This window comes from Patagioenas fasciata, chromosome 3 (assembly GCF_037038585.1).
Source record: "Patagioenas fasciata isolate bPatFas1 chromosome 3, bPatFas1.hap1, whole genome shotgun sequence".
Classification (NCBI taxonomy): domain Eukaryota; kingdom Metazoa; phylum Chordata; class Aves; order Columbiformes; family Columbidae; genus Patagioenas; species Patagioenas fasciata.
In genome coordinates, this window is record NC_092522.1 from 115,981,211 (window position 1) to 115,998,513 (window position 17,303).

General features: G+C 38.2%; 1 protein-coding gene across 2 annotated transcripts; it reads left to right on the forward strand.

Moving 5' to 3' along the window:
- The first annotated feature begins 3,487 nt into the window (after positions 1-3,487).
- Positions 3,488-15,296, forward strand: TDRD15 (tudor domain containing 15). 2 transcript variants are annotated; one of them, XM_065836008.2, is made up of 3 exons: positions 3,488-3,563; positions 4,218-4,297; positions 6,157-15,296. In XM_065836008.2, the coding sequence occupies exon 3, from the start codon at positions 6,162-6,164 to the stop codon at positions 12,165-12,167; it is 6,006 nt and encodes a 2,001-aa protein (XP_065692080.2). In that variant the 5' UTR covers positions 3,488-3,563; positions 4,218-4,297; positions 6,157-6,161; the 3' UTR covers positions 12,168-15,296. The 2 variants fall into 2 exon arrangements, with proteins under 2 accessions (XP_065692080.2, XP_065692081.2); XM_065836009.2 differs by lacking the exon at positions 3,488-3,563 and adding an exon at positions 3,574-3,660.
- The last annotated feature ends 2,007 nt before the right edge of the window (positions 15,297-17,303 follow it).

Consider the following 17,303-nt stretch of genomic DNA (forward strand, 5'->3'; position numbering starts at 1 on the left):
TAAATTTAAAATGTTCAAAATGTAAACACTGAAAATATTTTGTAAGTTTGCTGAAGTTAAACTAAAGAGATGTTCTGGGACATCACAATGCTGCTATTTCTGCTTTTGGCTGTTATGTGCTCCATGAACACTTAAAATGGCCTATAGTGACTCTTATGTCTCAAATGTTATTGGAGGAGCTTGCTTCTGAGATTTGGCTGTGCTTTAGGTATACCTGACACTTTCAATGTAGATATGCAGCCTGAGGGGGGAAAAAAAATCATACAACTCTCAAGCAAACCAAAGACCTACCAAAAACCCCACACTATATCAGAAAAAACACAATTCCTTCACTGAGTGAAATGAAATGATGCGAGTTGGAAAGAAATTCTGTGACAAAGGCATAACAAACACAAAAGCTCTTCTTTCCTTCCAGAAAAAGTTGAGAAAGCTGCAGCATCCAATTGGCCCTAAAGGATTGCCTGGTCACACCTGTTTTTTCTCTCCCTCCCCACCCCAGCCTGCCCCATCCATCTATCCATCCAACCATCCATCCTATAGTAGCACAATTTCAAGCAACAGGGACACACTGTACTCCACAATGCATAACTGCCCACGCTTTAGGCACACACCAGCGACTTAGTACACATGTTTTAAACTCATGCTGCAAGTATCTGACTATTCGAACTATAAGATTATTATATTACTGCTGCCATCACCACTGTAATTTGAGTAGGAAAAAATGTAGATCTTGCTGCCTTTAAAAAAGCAGTGGTAGCACTCTACGTTCAGGAGTGAGTTTTGGATTGGAGTCACAACAGGACTGACTCCATCCTATATTACAAAGAAAAACAGAGCCATATCCCACATCCTTGTGGAATATTTAGTACTCATAAGCTCAAGACTGCTCCTTGTCCAGTACCTGAGTCTTCTGAATTGCTGTTCTGAGGCAGCACTCTCCCTTCATGCTGTAAAGGACGCCAAGATCCCCACCTTGGGTTCTAGATTGCAGTCTAGATTGCAGTTTTTAAGCTTGCAATAATGTAACTTCTTTAAAAGACTTGGTCTTACCTTTCCTCTCTATAAATATGATATAATACTAACGAAGTCCATTCTTACATAACTCCACCTAATTAGACTAACAGAATTTCTATGGATGTGAAATCTGGTCGTGTAGCACCAAATAAAACTACAGAAGCAAATTCAGTCAGAGCTTCAGAACACCTTAGAGAAGGGAAAATTTCAGTATTACACGGTTTTCATCAGTCTGCTACTATGCTAAATATACTAATAGTCTATCTTTTTTTATTAGAAGTGACATAAGTGTGCTCAGATGCTTTGTAAAGATCTCCAGAGTCACTGGATGTTAATCCCCTTAAACTAGTACTCTTGTAATAAGCTGTATGTTCAAGGAAAAGTACGTCCCGGACTCTTTATGTTTACAAACCCATTTTACTTGCAAGACTTTGAGATGATTCCTAAAGTTTGCACCTTCTGTAAGAGGTGCGTGGTGAGGGTAGGATGCTTTCTGTAGGAAGTTCATCTGGAGGAGATGCCAAAAGAGAAGTGTGCATGTCTAAAACTTGAAGCATACTGCTGTTACCTAGTGGGAAAACAAAAAACAACAACAACAAATTAAAAAAAAATTAAAAAAAAAAAAAGCTGAGACGGGACAAATCCAAAATAGGAATAAAATGGGAATACTGGGGTACAGAGGGAGTGCACAGAACATTAGTGTATTACACAGTGGAAGAAAGCAAACAACTTTCTAGTTGAGCATGTATAACTCTTATTTTCTGTCAAGGAAATAAACAGACCAGACAAAACTCAGCCTTCCAAAGCAATGTATGAACTGCTTACCTGCAAAATTAAATTAAGAATTCCTGCAAAGTCTACAGATAACTCAGTTAGGTATTACACCACTCTAAATATATGCTATCCAGTCTTCAATAGAATAGCTATATTTGGAGACTACTATTATCTCTAAAAATTCCAAACACAAGTTTTCTCTCTTTCAATTTTGCAAGGTGTAACTATTATGCAGCAAGCATAACCGTGGCAAAAAATATAAAAACTGAAGGTAACATTTTAGAAATTATTACACTCATATGAACTCATTCCAAAGAATTAAATCAGTTATAGATATACCAGCATCTGTTGATACTTGTAGGACTGTGGTTCATACCAAGTTTCCTTATTGATCAGCTCACTAAGCTTATATTCTTATTTAATAAAAAATTAACCTACAAACAACCTCCCATGATGCACCAAAACAAAACCACCCCCCCAAAAAAAAACCCCAACAAACCAAAACAAACAAAAAAGACTTGTTTGCAAAAGCAAGTGGGGCAACACTTTGCACCCTCTTAGACGTACTCCTCCCAGCCTGGAGAATGTCTTTGTAATTACAGGAAAAAATAATAGCTTTTAAATCCTCTTCAGACAGCTCCAGATTCAGTGACTCACAGACACCTTTTATAAAACTCAAAGACCACCTTATAAATAACAGACATCTGCAAAGTGCAAAAAACCAAAGGAAAAACAAACAAACAGGAAGGAAGGAAGGAAGGAAGGAAGGAGGGAAGGAAGGAAGGAAGGAAGGAAGGAAGGAAGGAAGGAAGGAAGGAAGGAAGGAAGGAAGGAAGGAAGGAAGGAAGGAAAAGGAGAAGAGAGAAAGAGATGAAAGGTACATAAGGATTCTTTGGTATATAAGCAACATAGTGGCAAGTATAGTTGCTTCCACAGACTGCCTGTATGGTTGTCTTGCAGAAACCACTGAGCAAAAATGATGCAAAACCTAAATGAGTTAATTGAAGAGGGCCTTATCCTAAGACAACGAAATGACAAACACGAGATAAAATTTCTGATGGATATGGCCAGTGATGAGAGGAGGGAGTTCAGTTTCAGATGGGTGATTTGATGCAGCTTCCTCTGTACAGCTGTGGAAAAACATGGACTGAAGTCTCAAGACAAAATTTGATAAAACAAATTGTTCTTTCTAGAATCAAACTTAGACTCTGATTGCCAGGTGAATTCCTGCAACCAAGACTGTACAAAAAGAAAGGCTTAATGCACAGTATGGCTAAGAAACAAATTCAAAGCCCAAATCCTATCAGTTTAAGAGGCTCAGTCAAAGTTTTAGTGTTAAGTGGGTTTTCTGTTTAATGGTATCCATATGACAATCCCTAAATACAACAGAAGGAATGCTAGATGTACACATTTGTCCTGAAAGGAAAGGGATCAGCGAATGTACCTCCCCAGTACTGTGGTGGCCATGAGAATGTGCCATATGTACCATAAATACAGGACACCATAGCACACGTTATGGAATACGAGCTATTAAAAACGCTTCCCCCTGCTGACTCCCAGCTATTTGCTGGCAATAGTTTACTGTGCTCAGCTTCCTTAGCGTTTCTAGATTCTACAGGTGGCTGTGACCACCCAATCCACCGCCCTCCCGCCCATCAACTCTAAGGCCCACCCTCCCACCAAGGGGTGTTTGTGCCCCGTGGCGCTGCAGCGCATGCGCCGCGCCGGGCAGCGTGTGAGGGAGCAACTTTGTGCCGCCATTTTGTCAGCGAGGGGTGAGTGGCTGGAGCGGGTTGTTGGTCTCGGTGTGGTGTAAAATGATCGTGCTCTAGTGATTGTGGCTCTCACACGTCGTTTTCGCGCCTGAGAGCGGTAAGGAAGCTGCTGCTGGAGGGTGGCGGTCTTCTCTGTCAGGTGTCGCTGGGGGCGGCAGCGTCCGCCCGGCGGTTCGCGCCCTGTCGAGCCGAGCCCGGCTCCGCTTTGAAAGTGCCGTCCCGGTCAGAGCTGCTGCTTTGGAGGGCAGCGCAGATACCTTGATCTGTGGCTTGTGTCCTCCGTTTGTGTACGTTGAAAAGCCTTTTTATTACATTGTAAGTTTTTTTTATATGGTAGTAGTGCATGGCATAAATTTTGATGGCTGAAGCACTCCAAACAAAAATATATGTGTGACCACTCTTTCCTTAGTAAGTAGGTGCTTCATTATCTGCGTTTTGATCTTGTGAGTGGTGTGATTTTTGAATTGCAATGAAGAAAGAATGGTCTTACACTGCTGTTAGGAAGGTGGAATCAGTTTTGTAATTCTGACTTTTGAAATCTTAACATTGTAATTAAATTGGAGGAACTCTTCCAGGGTGTTTGTTGGGCAGGAGGAGGATTTAGAAAACTAGTTCAATAAGTTATGTATATTTTTCTATTGTCTTTCCTTGTAGAGTGATTCAGATTTTTTTAATAAGAGGGTTGAGGTTTCTGCAGGTGTGGTCTGAATGAAGAAGTTGCAGCTGGTATATAGGTGAGTAAACAGCGAAAGTCACTTTGTAAACTCTAGAAATGTGCCTGTATCACTGATCCTGTTATTTAGGCTGTGTCAAGGGGCAAGCAAATGTTGATGTGCAAATTGTCCTCACTTGTGATGTGTTTCTACAACTAGTTGTTTTTGTTTTTGTTTTCAGTTAAAAAAGCATCAGCGGTGCACTTTCAAAAGTTTGATTCTGTCTAATGATCAGGTGTTTCTTCCAGGCAGACTGAACTCTTTCCTGAAGGCTGTCCTCTTTCATTATTTCATTTAAAAACAAATAACTTCCCCCCTCAGAGTTTAGCTTTCAATTTCAGGCAAAAGTGGAAAATAGGGGGACTTGTTTAAGGAGGTATTTGTCAGGTACAGATTTAGTACTGCTTTTACTGGGAGGCTTTTGGGTGACTGGTGGTTTGGTTTTTCTTTTTTGTTGTTTTTTGAGAAATCATATATCCTTCCATCTGCCTGAGATATTGTGATAAGCTTTAAAGTAAGAGTGCTCATTTGTTTATTAACTTTTATTTTTTGTGAAACTAGAATGGTAGGGGTTGGTATTTACTCTGAAGGCAGATTGTGTGATCACTGGCTAGTTCATGTATGCTTGTGATTAAAACCAAAACAGTTCTGTTGAAGTTTTTTTGTAGGCTGAGGAAGATTTTGCTCTAATAACTTGTAGTTGAAACGGAAAGATTTGCTTTTAGGTTTACATAAAAATTAACAAATCAAGCATATGGTTTAGCCAGTCAGTACTTCTGTGTTTATCCCAGATGTTGTCTACCTCTGATTACTTGGTTAGAACAGCAGTTAATTTCATGGAATTGCTTGGTTAAATTATGGGCATGCACAGCCTTTTTAAACAATGTGAAATCACAGATCCATTCACAAATTTGAATGGAACTGGAAGCTGATCTGGCAGACCAGATTATAGATGAAGGTCAGAGAAATATCTGAAGGGTTTTGAAGATACTTAAACTGTCAGAATTGTGGTGTTAAGATTATACAAAACACACATGGCACAACTGTTTGTTAAGGGGCAGTGCAGAAATGTTGCACATATATAGTGTGTTCTGTGTGTCATTACAATTATGAAAACTTTAAATATGGCACAGCTGACCTGATAGTATATAGACAGCCAGGTTAAGTGAACAGTAAAGCACAGTTGTTGTAAGTTGTCATTGATTTGAAGAAGTGATTTACACAGAATAAACAGGGTGAGTAAGGGGGTTGTACTTGGTCATTCACATATTAAAATGAGAGAAACAGACTAGAAATGCTTTTGCAGGTACACTTGTAACTGCAAGTCCAGTGCAATGAAACACTGTATTTTCTCTACTTTGGAGAAATTTGCAGTTAAATTTACTGGATGTAAGTAACGTTTGTGAGATAAGAATAAATTGTATAGATGACATGAATTCTTTCTACTCTTTTGTTTTCTTGGAGAAGAAAATAGTTATCTTCCTAGTTGTCTGTCGTGTTCCATGTCCTTGTCATTGTGACTGTGTCTTCTCCTTCTCCCTGCCCCCTTTTTTCTATTATAATCTTTATTTCTCTGTGTTATTTTGGGAACAGGTTTGTGTTTACAAATTATTCTCAAGTGGTAAAATTAGTCTGTAGCCACAAAAGCAAGTGCAGAGGTGCTTCTTTACAGATGTTATCTGAACATGACTTTTTGTAAAGAGTGTTGTGTCACTTGTATCCCTGTTACATAAAACATGACACTGTTAAATGCTTAGTATACATTTTAACCAGAAGTGTTATAATATGCTAGGTATTTTGAAAATAAATTTCATGTCAAGAAGAAGCTGACGAAGAAATAAGGAAAATTACCTAGCTGATCTTACTCCTTCTCTTTGCAGACAAAATGGAATCTCTGACTCCCTCACCAAACCTAGTAGACGTAAATCTGAAGATAACTCGTATAGAATGCCATCCTGAATGCTTGGTTATAGTCTTCCAGGGTCAATACAAGGCAGCATGCGAGCTTGACTATTACATACTACAAAATGAAATACAACGTGTATTCAAAGTAAGAGGTAATGTTTGTGTTGGTGGATCTTGTTTGGTGGAAGACACAAAAGGAAGGTGGCATAGAGGAAGAATTCTGGAGAAAAGAGATACTACCTGTGAGGCTTTTCTTATAGACACGGGGCAAGTTCTGGTGGTTGAGGAGACGCATCTTGCGGCTGCTTGTGATGATTTGTTTCAGCTGCCTCCAAAGGTGGTTTTGGGTGTTTTTGCAAGCATACTTCCTCTTGGAGAAAAATGGTGTCCAAAAGCCATTAACTATTTTTCATCTCTGGTAGGATTACAGATTACAGGTCATGTGAAAGCTGTTACACCATACCAACTGTTTATTCTGGAGGTACCAAAGATCATTAGTGATGTTCTTGAACTGAAATTAGGAAAATTAATTGATGGAGATTCCTTTTGTCTTATCGTAGAAATATTAAGAGCATTTCCCCAAGAAGTCCTTTGTAAGAGAGTGCCACAATTGTTGCAACAGATGTATCCAATCAAGGAGTTCCTTACTTTCAGTAGTTCTCAGAAACCAACAGATTTTTGGCCAGTTCCAGATGATCTCTTTCCACGTCTACCTGTTGGCAGTAAAGAAAATGTAAAAATAACTGCTGCCGTAAGCCCAAATAAATTTTACTGTCAGATGCAGAAATGGCAGAAAGAGCTGGAAGATTTGACAGGAGCAATGCATTTGTACTATGAAGCTATCAGTAGAGAAAATAATAACTCTCTTGATAGTTTAGGGCTACTCTGTGCTGCCAAAAGGCAAAATGGACAGTGGCATAGAGGAGTGATAAAACAGCTTCTTGCTGACAGTGTGGAAGTCTGGTTTATGGATTTTGGCAATATTGAAGCTGTGTCATCGAGTTGCATTCAGAAACTTAAAGTGGAGTTCATGGCATTACCAATGATTTCATTTCCATGTGCTCTGTCTTGTTTTGGTGGTGAGGATGAAACAGTAATAAAAATGCAGCTGAAAGAACTTATGCAGGCCTTGATAAGACAAACTACTGTGGGTGTCCATGTTGATTTATTCAGTGACATGAAACGCCTGTATTATATTACACTGCAAAATCAAAATCTTGGAATTAAAGATAAGCATCCAGAAAACCTAAATGAGGCAGCTGCATCACATGTCTCTCTTTTGGAAACAAAAATCACAAGCATTGGTGTAAACAACAAGCCATGTGATGAGAGGTACAACTCATTTAAGAATTGTACTGGAAATAAATATACAAAAAACTGCTTACCTAAATGGGATATTTCTTTGTCAAGCCACTACAAAAGAGTAGAAATGCAAATGAATTCTTTCCATACTGCTTTGGTGGTATATGTCATAAATCCATCTGACTTCTGGATTCAAACATACAAATATCAGAATGAATTTCAAGCCTTGATGAAAAATATTGCAGAGACATATAACCAATGTGAAGCTGATGAAATGGTCCTTAAAAACCCAGAACCTGGATTGCTGTGCTGTGCCCGGTACAGCGAAGACATGCGTTATTATCGGGGTGTTGTCATTGAAGTGCTTCATACAAATATTACTGTTTATTTTTTGGACTTTGGAAAAATAGATACAGTACCCTGTCATGATGTGAAAACATTGCTTCCTCAGTTTTCTGATTTACCAGCTTTAGCTACATATTGTGCACTTGCTTGCACATTTCCTGTTGATGGTGTGTGGGTTAAAAGCGAAATTGATTTCTTCAAAGACATGGTGTTTAACAAGCTACTCTTACTTCATGTCATTGGAAAGCAAAACAACAAGTATGTTGTTAACATAAAATATAAGAATGGCATGCAACAAGAAAATATTGCGATGTGTATGGTTCAGGCTGGTTATGCTGAATACCGGGAAAAGACACCAGATTCTGTTTTAAATTTGGGAAAAAAAGGTCAAGACCAGAATCCCTACAAATTAAAGGAAAAAAAAGTAAATGCTCAGAGAGTCTGTAATGTTCGTAAGAACAAGGTATCTGTAAATGGAGAGAGATTTCAGAAGGAAAAATCATTAAGTGTGCCTTCAGAGCTGAGAGAATCTGTTGTGCTGTCCTGTTTTGGAAAAGGTGCTATCTCTAAAAGCTGTAAATTGGTAAACGAGGAAAAATTACTTTATAAAGAATTTGTGTTTAAACCAGGAGCTGTTTTCGAAGTGATGTGTTCTTGCATTGTTTCCCCAGCAGATTTTTCATGTCAGTTGCAAAGCAAACTGCCAGAGCTAAATAAATTGATGGAACGAATTCAGGCTTACTATGGAGAACATACCAGCCCTTACAAAACTGGACAGGTAGCCTGTATTGTTAAATGTCCCAAAGATGGAAAGTGGTACAGAGCAGCCGTTGTGCAGCAAGTATCCACAAACAAAGTTGATGTAGTTTTTGTAGACTATGGTTATCGGGAAAGAGTTTTAATTAAAGATCTTCAAGCTGTTCTTCCAGATTTCCTAGATCTGGAAAGTCAAGCTTTTCGATGTGCACTTAAAAATGTGCCCTTACAGACTGACTCACCTAGTTGGTCTGAAGAAGTGTGCAGGAATTTTGAGGACTTCATTTCTGTTTCTAAAGGATCACTGACTTGTGTAATTCATGCTCTCATTCTTGTAAGCCCCAAATCTTTATGCAATATAGTTGACTTACAGACTCCACTTACTAGTGCAGAGGAATTCCTTAGAGAACATGGTCTTAACCAGTCTGAATATATTGGTCTAACAAACCTTGCGTCTTTGGGTTCTCTGTACAGTTTTTGCTACTCATCTTTTAATATAAAAATTGGAAGTGAGGAGGAGATCTATATAACTCACGTACATAGTCCTTCAAAATTCTATTGTCAGCTTAATCGAAACACTGAAACTATAGAGGCATTGATGAAGAAGGTTGATGTCATAAGTAAAATGTCAAATAATGCAAAGTCTGGCACCAGCAATACGCAATTGTGTTTAGCCAGACGTTTTGAAGATGGTCGGTTTTATAGAGCTTTGGCTCGTCCTGTGAAGTCAACATCGTATCTATGTGCGGACTTTGTGGATTTTGGAAATAAGAACATGGTAGAGAGGGAGCAGTTGATGCCTATTCCTGACTCTGCCACTGACTTATTATTCACACCCATGCAAGCTATTAAATGCTGTCTCTCAGATCTTAGGGAGACAAGAATTCCAGCAAGAGTTACTAGATGGTTTGAGAATACATTCTTTGGTAAATTGCTGAAGGCTGTCATTGTATCTAGAGAATCAGATGGACAGATTGTTGTGGAGTTGTATGATGGACAGGTCAAAGTAAGTACAAAAATTAAAGAAAAAATATTGGAAGAATTTGCACTGGAAAATGCGGAACAATTTGTTGTAAGTGATGGAGGTGTCATGCGTCAAATGGAAGATGACAAAGAAATTAATAAAGTAAACATTACAAATCTTGAAAGTGTTAAATTGAAAACTGAAGTGAAATGCCAAGTATATGATAAGTATCATCAGACAGGTATGGGAGAGGATTTTGAAGATGAAGAGCAAACTGTATGTAGCGCACAGAAGTCATGTAGTGGGTCCTCAAAACTGCTAAATTTACAAGACAGCAAAGACCCAGGTTCTAGAAATACTGTCACTGCTGTTCTGGAGCAGAGAGTGGAACCTCTGGTTGGAGAGCCTGTTTCTCAATCACTCTGTCATCCTGCTTTAAATTCAAAGGAGATAACTGTAAATGACCTCTCTGAATCTCATAACAAAAGACTAAATTATACAGGTCAGCAGGAAAGGAGTAATGAAAATATACCTAAATTAATCAGTCTTCCTCAACGTGAAATTCGGGTGAATTCTGAAGTGACAGGATATATTTCTCATACAAATAGTCCATTGAGTTTCTATGTTCATTTTGCAGAGGATGAAAACTTAATAATACAACTAGCAGAAGAATTAAATGAAAGCATGGTGAATGTAGGTAACAAAAATTGCTTAGATGAACTCATGGTAGGGGATCTCATTGTAGCGGAGTATGACACTGATTGTTTTTACTATAGAGCAGTTATTAAAGCTCTGAAATGGGGAAACTGCTTTGAGGTAGAGTTCATTGACTACGGTAATACAGCAATTTTAAGTCCTTCAAAAATCTGCAGGATTCAGGAGAAGTTCTTAACTTTGCCGAGACTCAGCGTTCATTGTTTCCTTAGCAGAGTAAAAAGTTTTCCTGATGAAAGCTGGACTAATGAAAGTACTTCCTATTTTGTAAGCAAAATAGATAACAAGCCAGTTGCTTGCAAGTTCTTACAGCAACACGGAGATCAGTGGGAAATAGATGTAATTTGTGATGGAAAGTCTATGTCTGACCTTTTGCACAAAAAGAGTGAGACAAGGTGTCAAAGTGTACCAGTGCATAATTGGGAAAATAGACCAAAACAAATTGTGGTTACAAATGCTAATACTCAAGATAGAAAGCCAGGGAATTGTTTAGGTGGTCTAAGTAAAACTAAGGCTGTTATGATGAAAAATACTTCCAAAACACCCTTAAATGTTGTTCCTCAAGATCTAAATTCTGAACAAGTAGAAAGAGTAGAAGTAATTAGTATTTCAGAGAGTGGAGAATTTCATGTACAGTTACTTAGAAATTTGCAAATATTACATGAGTTAAATGTAATGCTTGTCAAAGAAGCACAAAGAAGTGATTCACTTAAAGTGGATGACATTAGAGAAGGATTGGAATGTATGACAAAATCTGAAAGGAACTTAAAGTGGTATCGATCAAAAGTGATAAAGAAATTTGCCAGGGAGAAGTTAATGCTAGTTTTTTTCATAGATTATGGCAAGTGTGAGATGGTATCCCTAAATAATGCAAAAATGCTCAGTGACAAGATTAAAAGTATTCCTAAACAAGCTGTATTTTGTAAATGGGTTTGGATTAAAAAACTGAAGAACATTAATTTTGTACATGTAGCAAATGCACTCCAGGATCATGAAGTAAGGATCTTGTTTTTGAGGTACTTGGAATCCTCTCATATTTGGGAAGTAGATATTTTAATAGGGAAAATTCTACTTCAGGAGTATTTGAACCAGCTCTTATGTCATTGTCAGACTATCGTTACACCAGAAAAATCCAGTAATGCAGACTGTAAGGAGTTGGATACATCATTCAAGATAGATTCAATCACATGGACACTGATGCAGAGTGGCAGAAGGTATCCTGGGTTTGTGACTGCGGTTACTGATCCTTCAAACTTCTGTGTCCAGTTTGAAGTCTTATTTGATTGCATGAACAACCTGTCTTTGCTGCTTTCTGACCTTCCTGATGAATTGCCAGCTTTGCCAAAAGAACTTGTGGCTCCTGGTGCTAGATGCTTGATCAAATTTGGACTGGATGAGCAGTGGAACAGGGCAGAAATTAGTGAAGAAACAGGTCAGTCTGTTGTTCTTAGATTTATTGATTATGGCTTTCTGAAGAGCATCCCTTACTGTGATATTTATAAACTTAAAGTTATTCCGGAAAGTCTGTCTTACTTACCACCCTTGGCACATTCCTGCTCTTTACATGATACAGTTCCTGCTAAGGGGGAACACTGGAGTGATGAAGCTAAACTTCTGTTTCAGAAGCTTCTTAGTAAACCAGGTCTGATATTTCATTTTAAACACTATGGCTCTGGAATGAAATTAGAGGTGGATGTTATGTATGAGGGAAACAATCTTGCTCATGCTTTAATTGCCGCTGGCCATGCAGTCCACTTTAGGGGTAGGTGCTGCCTCATTCCGGTTAACAGAATAAAATCAGAAAAAACAGATTCGCAGCCTAAATGTCCAAATTCTAGTTACTGTTCTTCCCTTTGTGAACCAGATTATGACAAAACCGCTTATTTTGCTGGCAAAAAGAAGTGAAACAAAGTATCTGAAGCATAGGACTACCTGTGACAGTGTTAAATAAGGAGGGTCTGGTAAAATGGGTGTTGGAATATCATTAACAAAGGATCTGAGTTCATGTAACTAAAAGAAAAGAAAAACTACAGAAGATAGTACTGTGAAGAAGTGTTTTTTTTCAGCATTGTGATGACAAGTAAAATTGACTTTAATGCAGAGTAGTTTTGCTACCAGAAACTTGTGATTCTGATGTTTCACAGTCTAGAAAGACAATGTGAAGATAGTATCAAAGGAATTCTTTGAATAATAAGTAGACTGCAGTTAGGAAAATACTTCTTCATGGCTTTAAAAAAACAAAACCAAAACAGATTCTGCTCCTGAATATTTTGTATTCCTCCAAGATGTATTGTTGTATTTATTTAGACAATTATGTTTATTAGCAAATCTTTCTGTCAGAGTGCTTTTACAATTTGTGTTTGTCTGTGTATATATATATATAAACTTAATTTCTAGGAGCATCTTGGGTACAGTGGTGGTGTCTCCTTGTTTTCAGTGTTCAGAAAACAAAGATGCCCAGCATATCCTCTATTTTTAAGTGCAAAGTTTTGTGTATCTTTTATCTTGTTAGAAGACAGTTTGCTAAAATTAAGCAAAAAACTTGGATCCTTATTTATGGGAGATTATACCAAGAGCCAAGGAAAACAACTTAAAGATACCATTGACCTGTCTCAAGGTTCTCTTGGTATCTGAATTACATCACAATTAGAGTTGTTGTCTCTGCTGAGGGTGCTCATTCCCTTCATCACTCTTCCTCACTCATCTGTCAAAATGAAGAGAGGAGGTTTTCACCATGTACTTGGGTCTGTTTATATCTTGAAGGAAAAGATTCAGAGGCTTTTCAGGAGAACTGAAAAGTGATGATATGCTGTATATGTCTTAGCTAAGATTTTTTTTTTTCTTTATAGTAATCATTCTGAAATTAGAAGAATTTGTCAGATGTTTCTCTGATGTATTTTTATTTTTATTTTTTTTAATCTCCCTCCCCCCTCCTTCCTCAGTTGTTTAGACAAAGATAAAGCATGAAGAGACCTGAAATGTTAGGGTTTTTCTCCTTATGGCCTGTGATTTTTTTTTAATTTAAATGGAAAAATTAGTACATCCCTAGTGATAGACAATACATCTAATGCACCTCTGTATGCAAATATAATCTTAAGAGCACTCCCCTACCACCCCCATATATCATGATATATTTATTTCTGTGAAAACCTGAAAGGGCTATCTGGAAAACAGAATTTTTTAAAGGAAAGAGATGTATCCTGGAAATTTGAATAAATGAGAGATATGAAAATGCCAGCTGATCTTTACTAAGTTAAGTCTGCTTCTGTATTATTCAAAAAGCATGCAAATATTTTCAGCATACAAGTGAAAGCTGCCCATTAGTAAAAAATCAGAAAATGCACAAGATAAAATTTCTTATGTAAATACTAACCGATGTATCAGAAGTGTTCCATTAATGTGTTGATTAAATAGAGGGGGCTTTTTGTAAGCATTTGTGATTGTTGTCTCCTTTATATTGCACTATTATATTATTGCAGATTTTGAAGTTTTTCTTAGTTAAAATCTAACATCTACCTGGCACGTTCTTTGTCAGTAGTTTGACATGCTGTTTGCTCTTCTGATAAGATGCAAAGGTGGTTTTGTGCATTACTCATGTTGAGTGATAATGTTACATTTACTTCACTGGGCTATGTTTGGTGTAGTGCTAAGTAATACTTATTTTTCATGTAAAGGCACTGACACTTTAAGGGATAATTAACTCTGATTCTAACTCCTGGTTATCATTTGCTTGGAACAGCAAGTGCCTGGTTGTCTTTTCTTTTTGAAGATCATCTGGATATCCTAAATGCCAGTCCTGTTGGTGTAATATTAATAAATTATTTTGTTTGTTTGCTAATGTATATTTTGCTTTAATTTGTTTGTACTTGTAGAACACTGCTCACCTAATGTTAAAAAAATGGAGCCTAGAAACAACAAATGATAAAAAATAAACAGCTCTGTGTGTACTATTTTTATCCTCTGCAAATTGCAAATGTTACATTTATTTGCAAGAATGTGTTTTATTGTCAACTCATAATGAGTCTAGCTTGTGATAGTAGTTCCTTTTCTGAAGTGCTTCAGTGAAAAACTAGATAAAGTGTTTTCAGGATTATGTTGCACCTGTAAATACAGATTGTCTTTTGTTGCCATTGTTGATACAGATCTTCAGAAGTGCACTATAAGGTTATGTTAGGATTGTTAGATGAAGTTGCTGGGATGTCTGGCAATGGGTTTTATCCCCAGTTTTCTTTCTTTGGTGTTTACTTTCCCTGCCCCCAACCTCAGCTATAACAGCATGTTTCTTGTAGGAGCAGGAGAGTCTGTACTTGTAATCTGGTTAAAATAAATTGTCATTTATTTAGGATTTGGAAGTTTAGGTGTGTTTCCCTGTTTGGTTTTGGGCACTGTGTCATTGATAACTATGATTATTTTTACTATTTTTTTTTTTTTCAATCCATGAAAGTGATAGCTGGTTGCATTTGTTTGAAATTAAAATATTCCCATGCATACTATTGTATTTAGTATTCTGCCTTTTTGTCATGAATAATAAAATGCTTATCTTCTGTGTGTAACTGGCCTTGCCTAAGTCATTCTGAATATTTTTAAGCTTTCTGTGGCCTTTTTGGTTCGTGAATGCATTGGAAAAAAAATCTGAAGATACATCAGTATGCTCTTTGTGAGATGGTAACAAGGATCAACCCTTGTCCTGTGGGCCAGCAGCTGTGGAGTGAATCATAGCAGTTTGCACCAAGTCAGGGTTTGCTTTGGAATGCTGTGCAAATGGCACAGGCATTCTGCCTGCTCACTTGTACAGCTCTGTGGGTGACATGTGTGCCATGCTCCACCATCATCTGTGTCCTGCTCTCTGCTCTCTAGCACACTCTGCTGTAAAGGCAGCCAGACCTTTTGTGCCAGATACGCACACTGTTACAATATTGTTACTTTAGACTTTTTTTAGATCTGTATGCAGTTACTTTGAGAAACATTTTCCATTATTTACTTTTAAAGATGTGCATTGCTGAATATTTAAACCATATTAAAAGATTATTTAGATGTTTTTCTAGTGTTCTGGCATTTTATAATGTTCCATTTTAGCAGTTGCACATCCCCCTGAGTTCCAGAGCCTTCCATAGGCAGGTGATGGCTCCTTATCGACTTTTGTGCCCTATTGTCCCTGTCCCGGGATGGTACCAAGGTGCTGACAGTCACATCCTCCCATACCCTGGGGCAGGGTGATTTCACCTTCACTGGGGTGGCGTGGGGGTGGGGAGCCAGCAGCCAAATCTGGCCAGGCTATAAAACAGGGTCCCTGCTGAACACCCATCTGAGTGGTCTTCTTGGAGCAGCAGGTCTGTGAACTGGAGCCCTCCCCTTAGACTGGGACGCCATCTAAAGAGACTTCCGGGGGCGGTGAGCGGTTATCTACTGGATACATACTTGAATGAGTCCTTGTCTAACAGAGTCCTCTCCTAACCCAGCTGAGTGTTTCTGCTAGGTACCCTTGAGTGAGAGGTCTCTGGTTTTGTGAGCGTATGCGTGCATGTTGTGGATCCTCATTACTCTTATGTTGTCGTACCCCAATAATCTCCTTAACTGCTATCCGAACTTGTATTTTATGTTGTCGGGAGTGCTAAATAATTCTATAAACCCTCTTTCCAATCAGTTTATTGGCTGCATTTTTCTGGCTAGAATGAAATCTGTTTTGGAACTTGTTGTCTGTCTAAAATTGACTTTTGGGGTGCTTCTGTGACATCCATAAAGCTTGCCTGATATGGGGGAAGGTGTGTGTATAATATTTTCCTAAGAGAGCTTTAAGATAGTATAACTGTACAATAAGACGCCTAGTTTTAGTAAATTATTACCATGCAGCATTACTCCATAGAGGAAGAGTATCTATTACTGATTTTTCCAATCCTTTCAGACAGGCTTAGCAGTAACCCTGTACTACCTCCAGACACAGCCAGCAGAAATAGTGAGCCTGAGAAGAGATTTGAAATCATTAGGGATTCATGTAGTAAGACAGGAAGAGAACGGAAAGATTTCACTTGAGATATGGGATGGGTAGTTCAGGAGTTCTGAAGTGGCTGACTAGTTATTGAATGTTTGTACAGGCCAGGCAGCATACAAATTTTGGCTTTCAAGAGTAGTTTAGGTTTCAGTGCTAACCTAGCGTGTGAAGACTTAGAAAGTTTGCAATAAAAAGATAGGAAATTAAATCTGAGTGTAGAGCATGAAGAAGAGCTCATAAAAACTAACAAATAATCATCTATTACATAAAAACAAACTTAAGGATGCAAAAGAGCCTCTGATGTTGCTTTTACTTACCCTTAATGTCCTTAGAGGATTATGCGTGGGTGAGCTTTAGTATCTGCAGATCCAAAGCCTGGAGGTGATCCTCACCACTGGCTATAGGCAACTGCACTTCTGCAGTGGGAATGGTGCTTCAACAAGGTACAATAACCTTATGCATTCCTTTTCTTTTTTTTTTTTCTTTGAACCTGCCTTTTTGCTGCCCCTATACCTTCTTGTCTTTGCCCACATTCCTCCTGAATAAACAACCCATCCCAAATGACGTTTTCTTCATTGGCCCTACATCCCTACCTAAAATGGTATTTCTGACAACATTACCTAAGCAGTCTGAGCCCTGTATGGTATTACTGTGCAGTCACCTAGATGTCAATAGCCTTGGATGCCAAGACTGCCTTCTGACTATTTGGTTCATGCTGCTTACTTTTTGTTTACTTTAGATGCTTCCTAGAGAAAATTACCTGACTTGGTCTTTACTCTTCTACCTAACTCTAATTAAGCACAAGCAGTTTTTTATGTGCAGTTGCCAATATCAGAGCAACAGAATAATATGGGTTGTGCTCACATGGTATCTTCACCTCTGAATAATTTTCACCAGTTCCTATCATGGTCCTCAGCTAATTAAAAGGTTTAATGCTCTGGCAGGACCTTTTGCTTATAGCAGGTCTCCACATAGCCCTGATAGTGGAGAGAGTGGCTGGGGGAGGTGGAAGTTTGTTCTGCAGATTAATATCTGTTTATGCAGCTCATGCT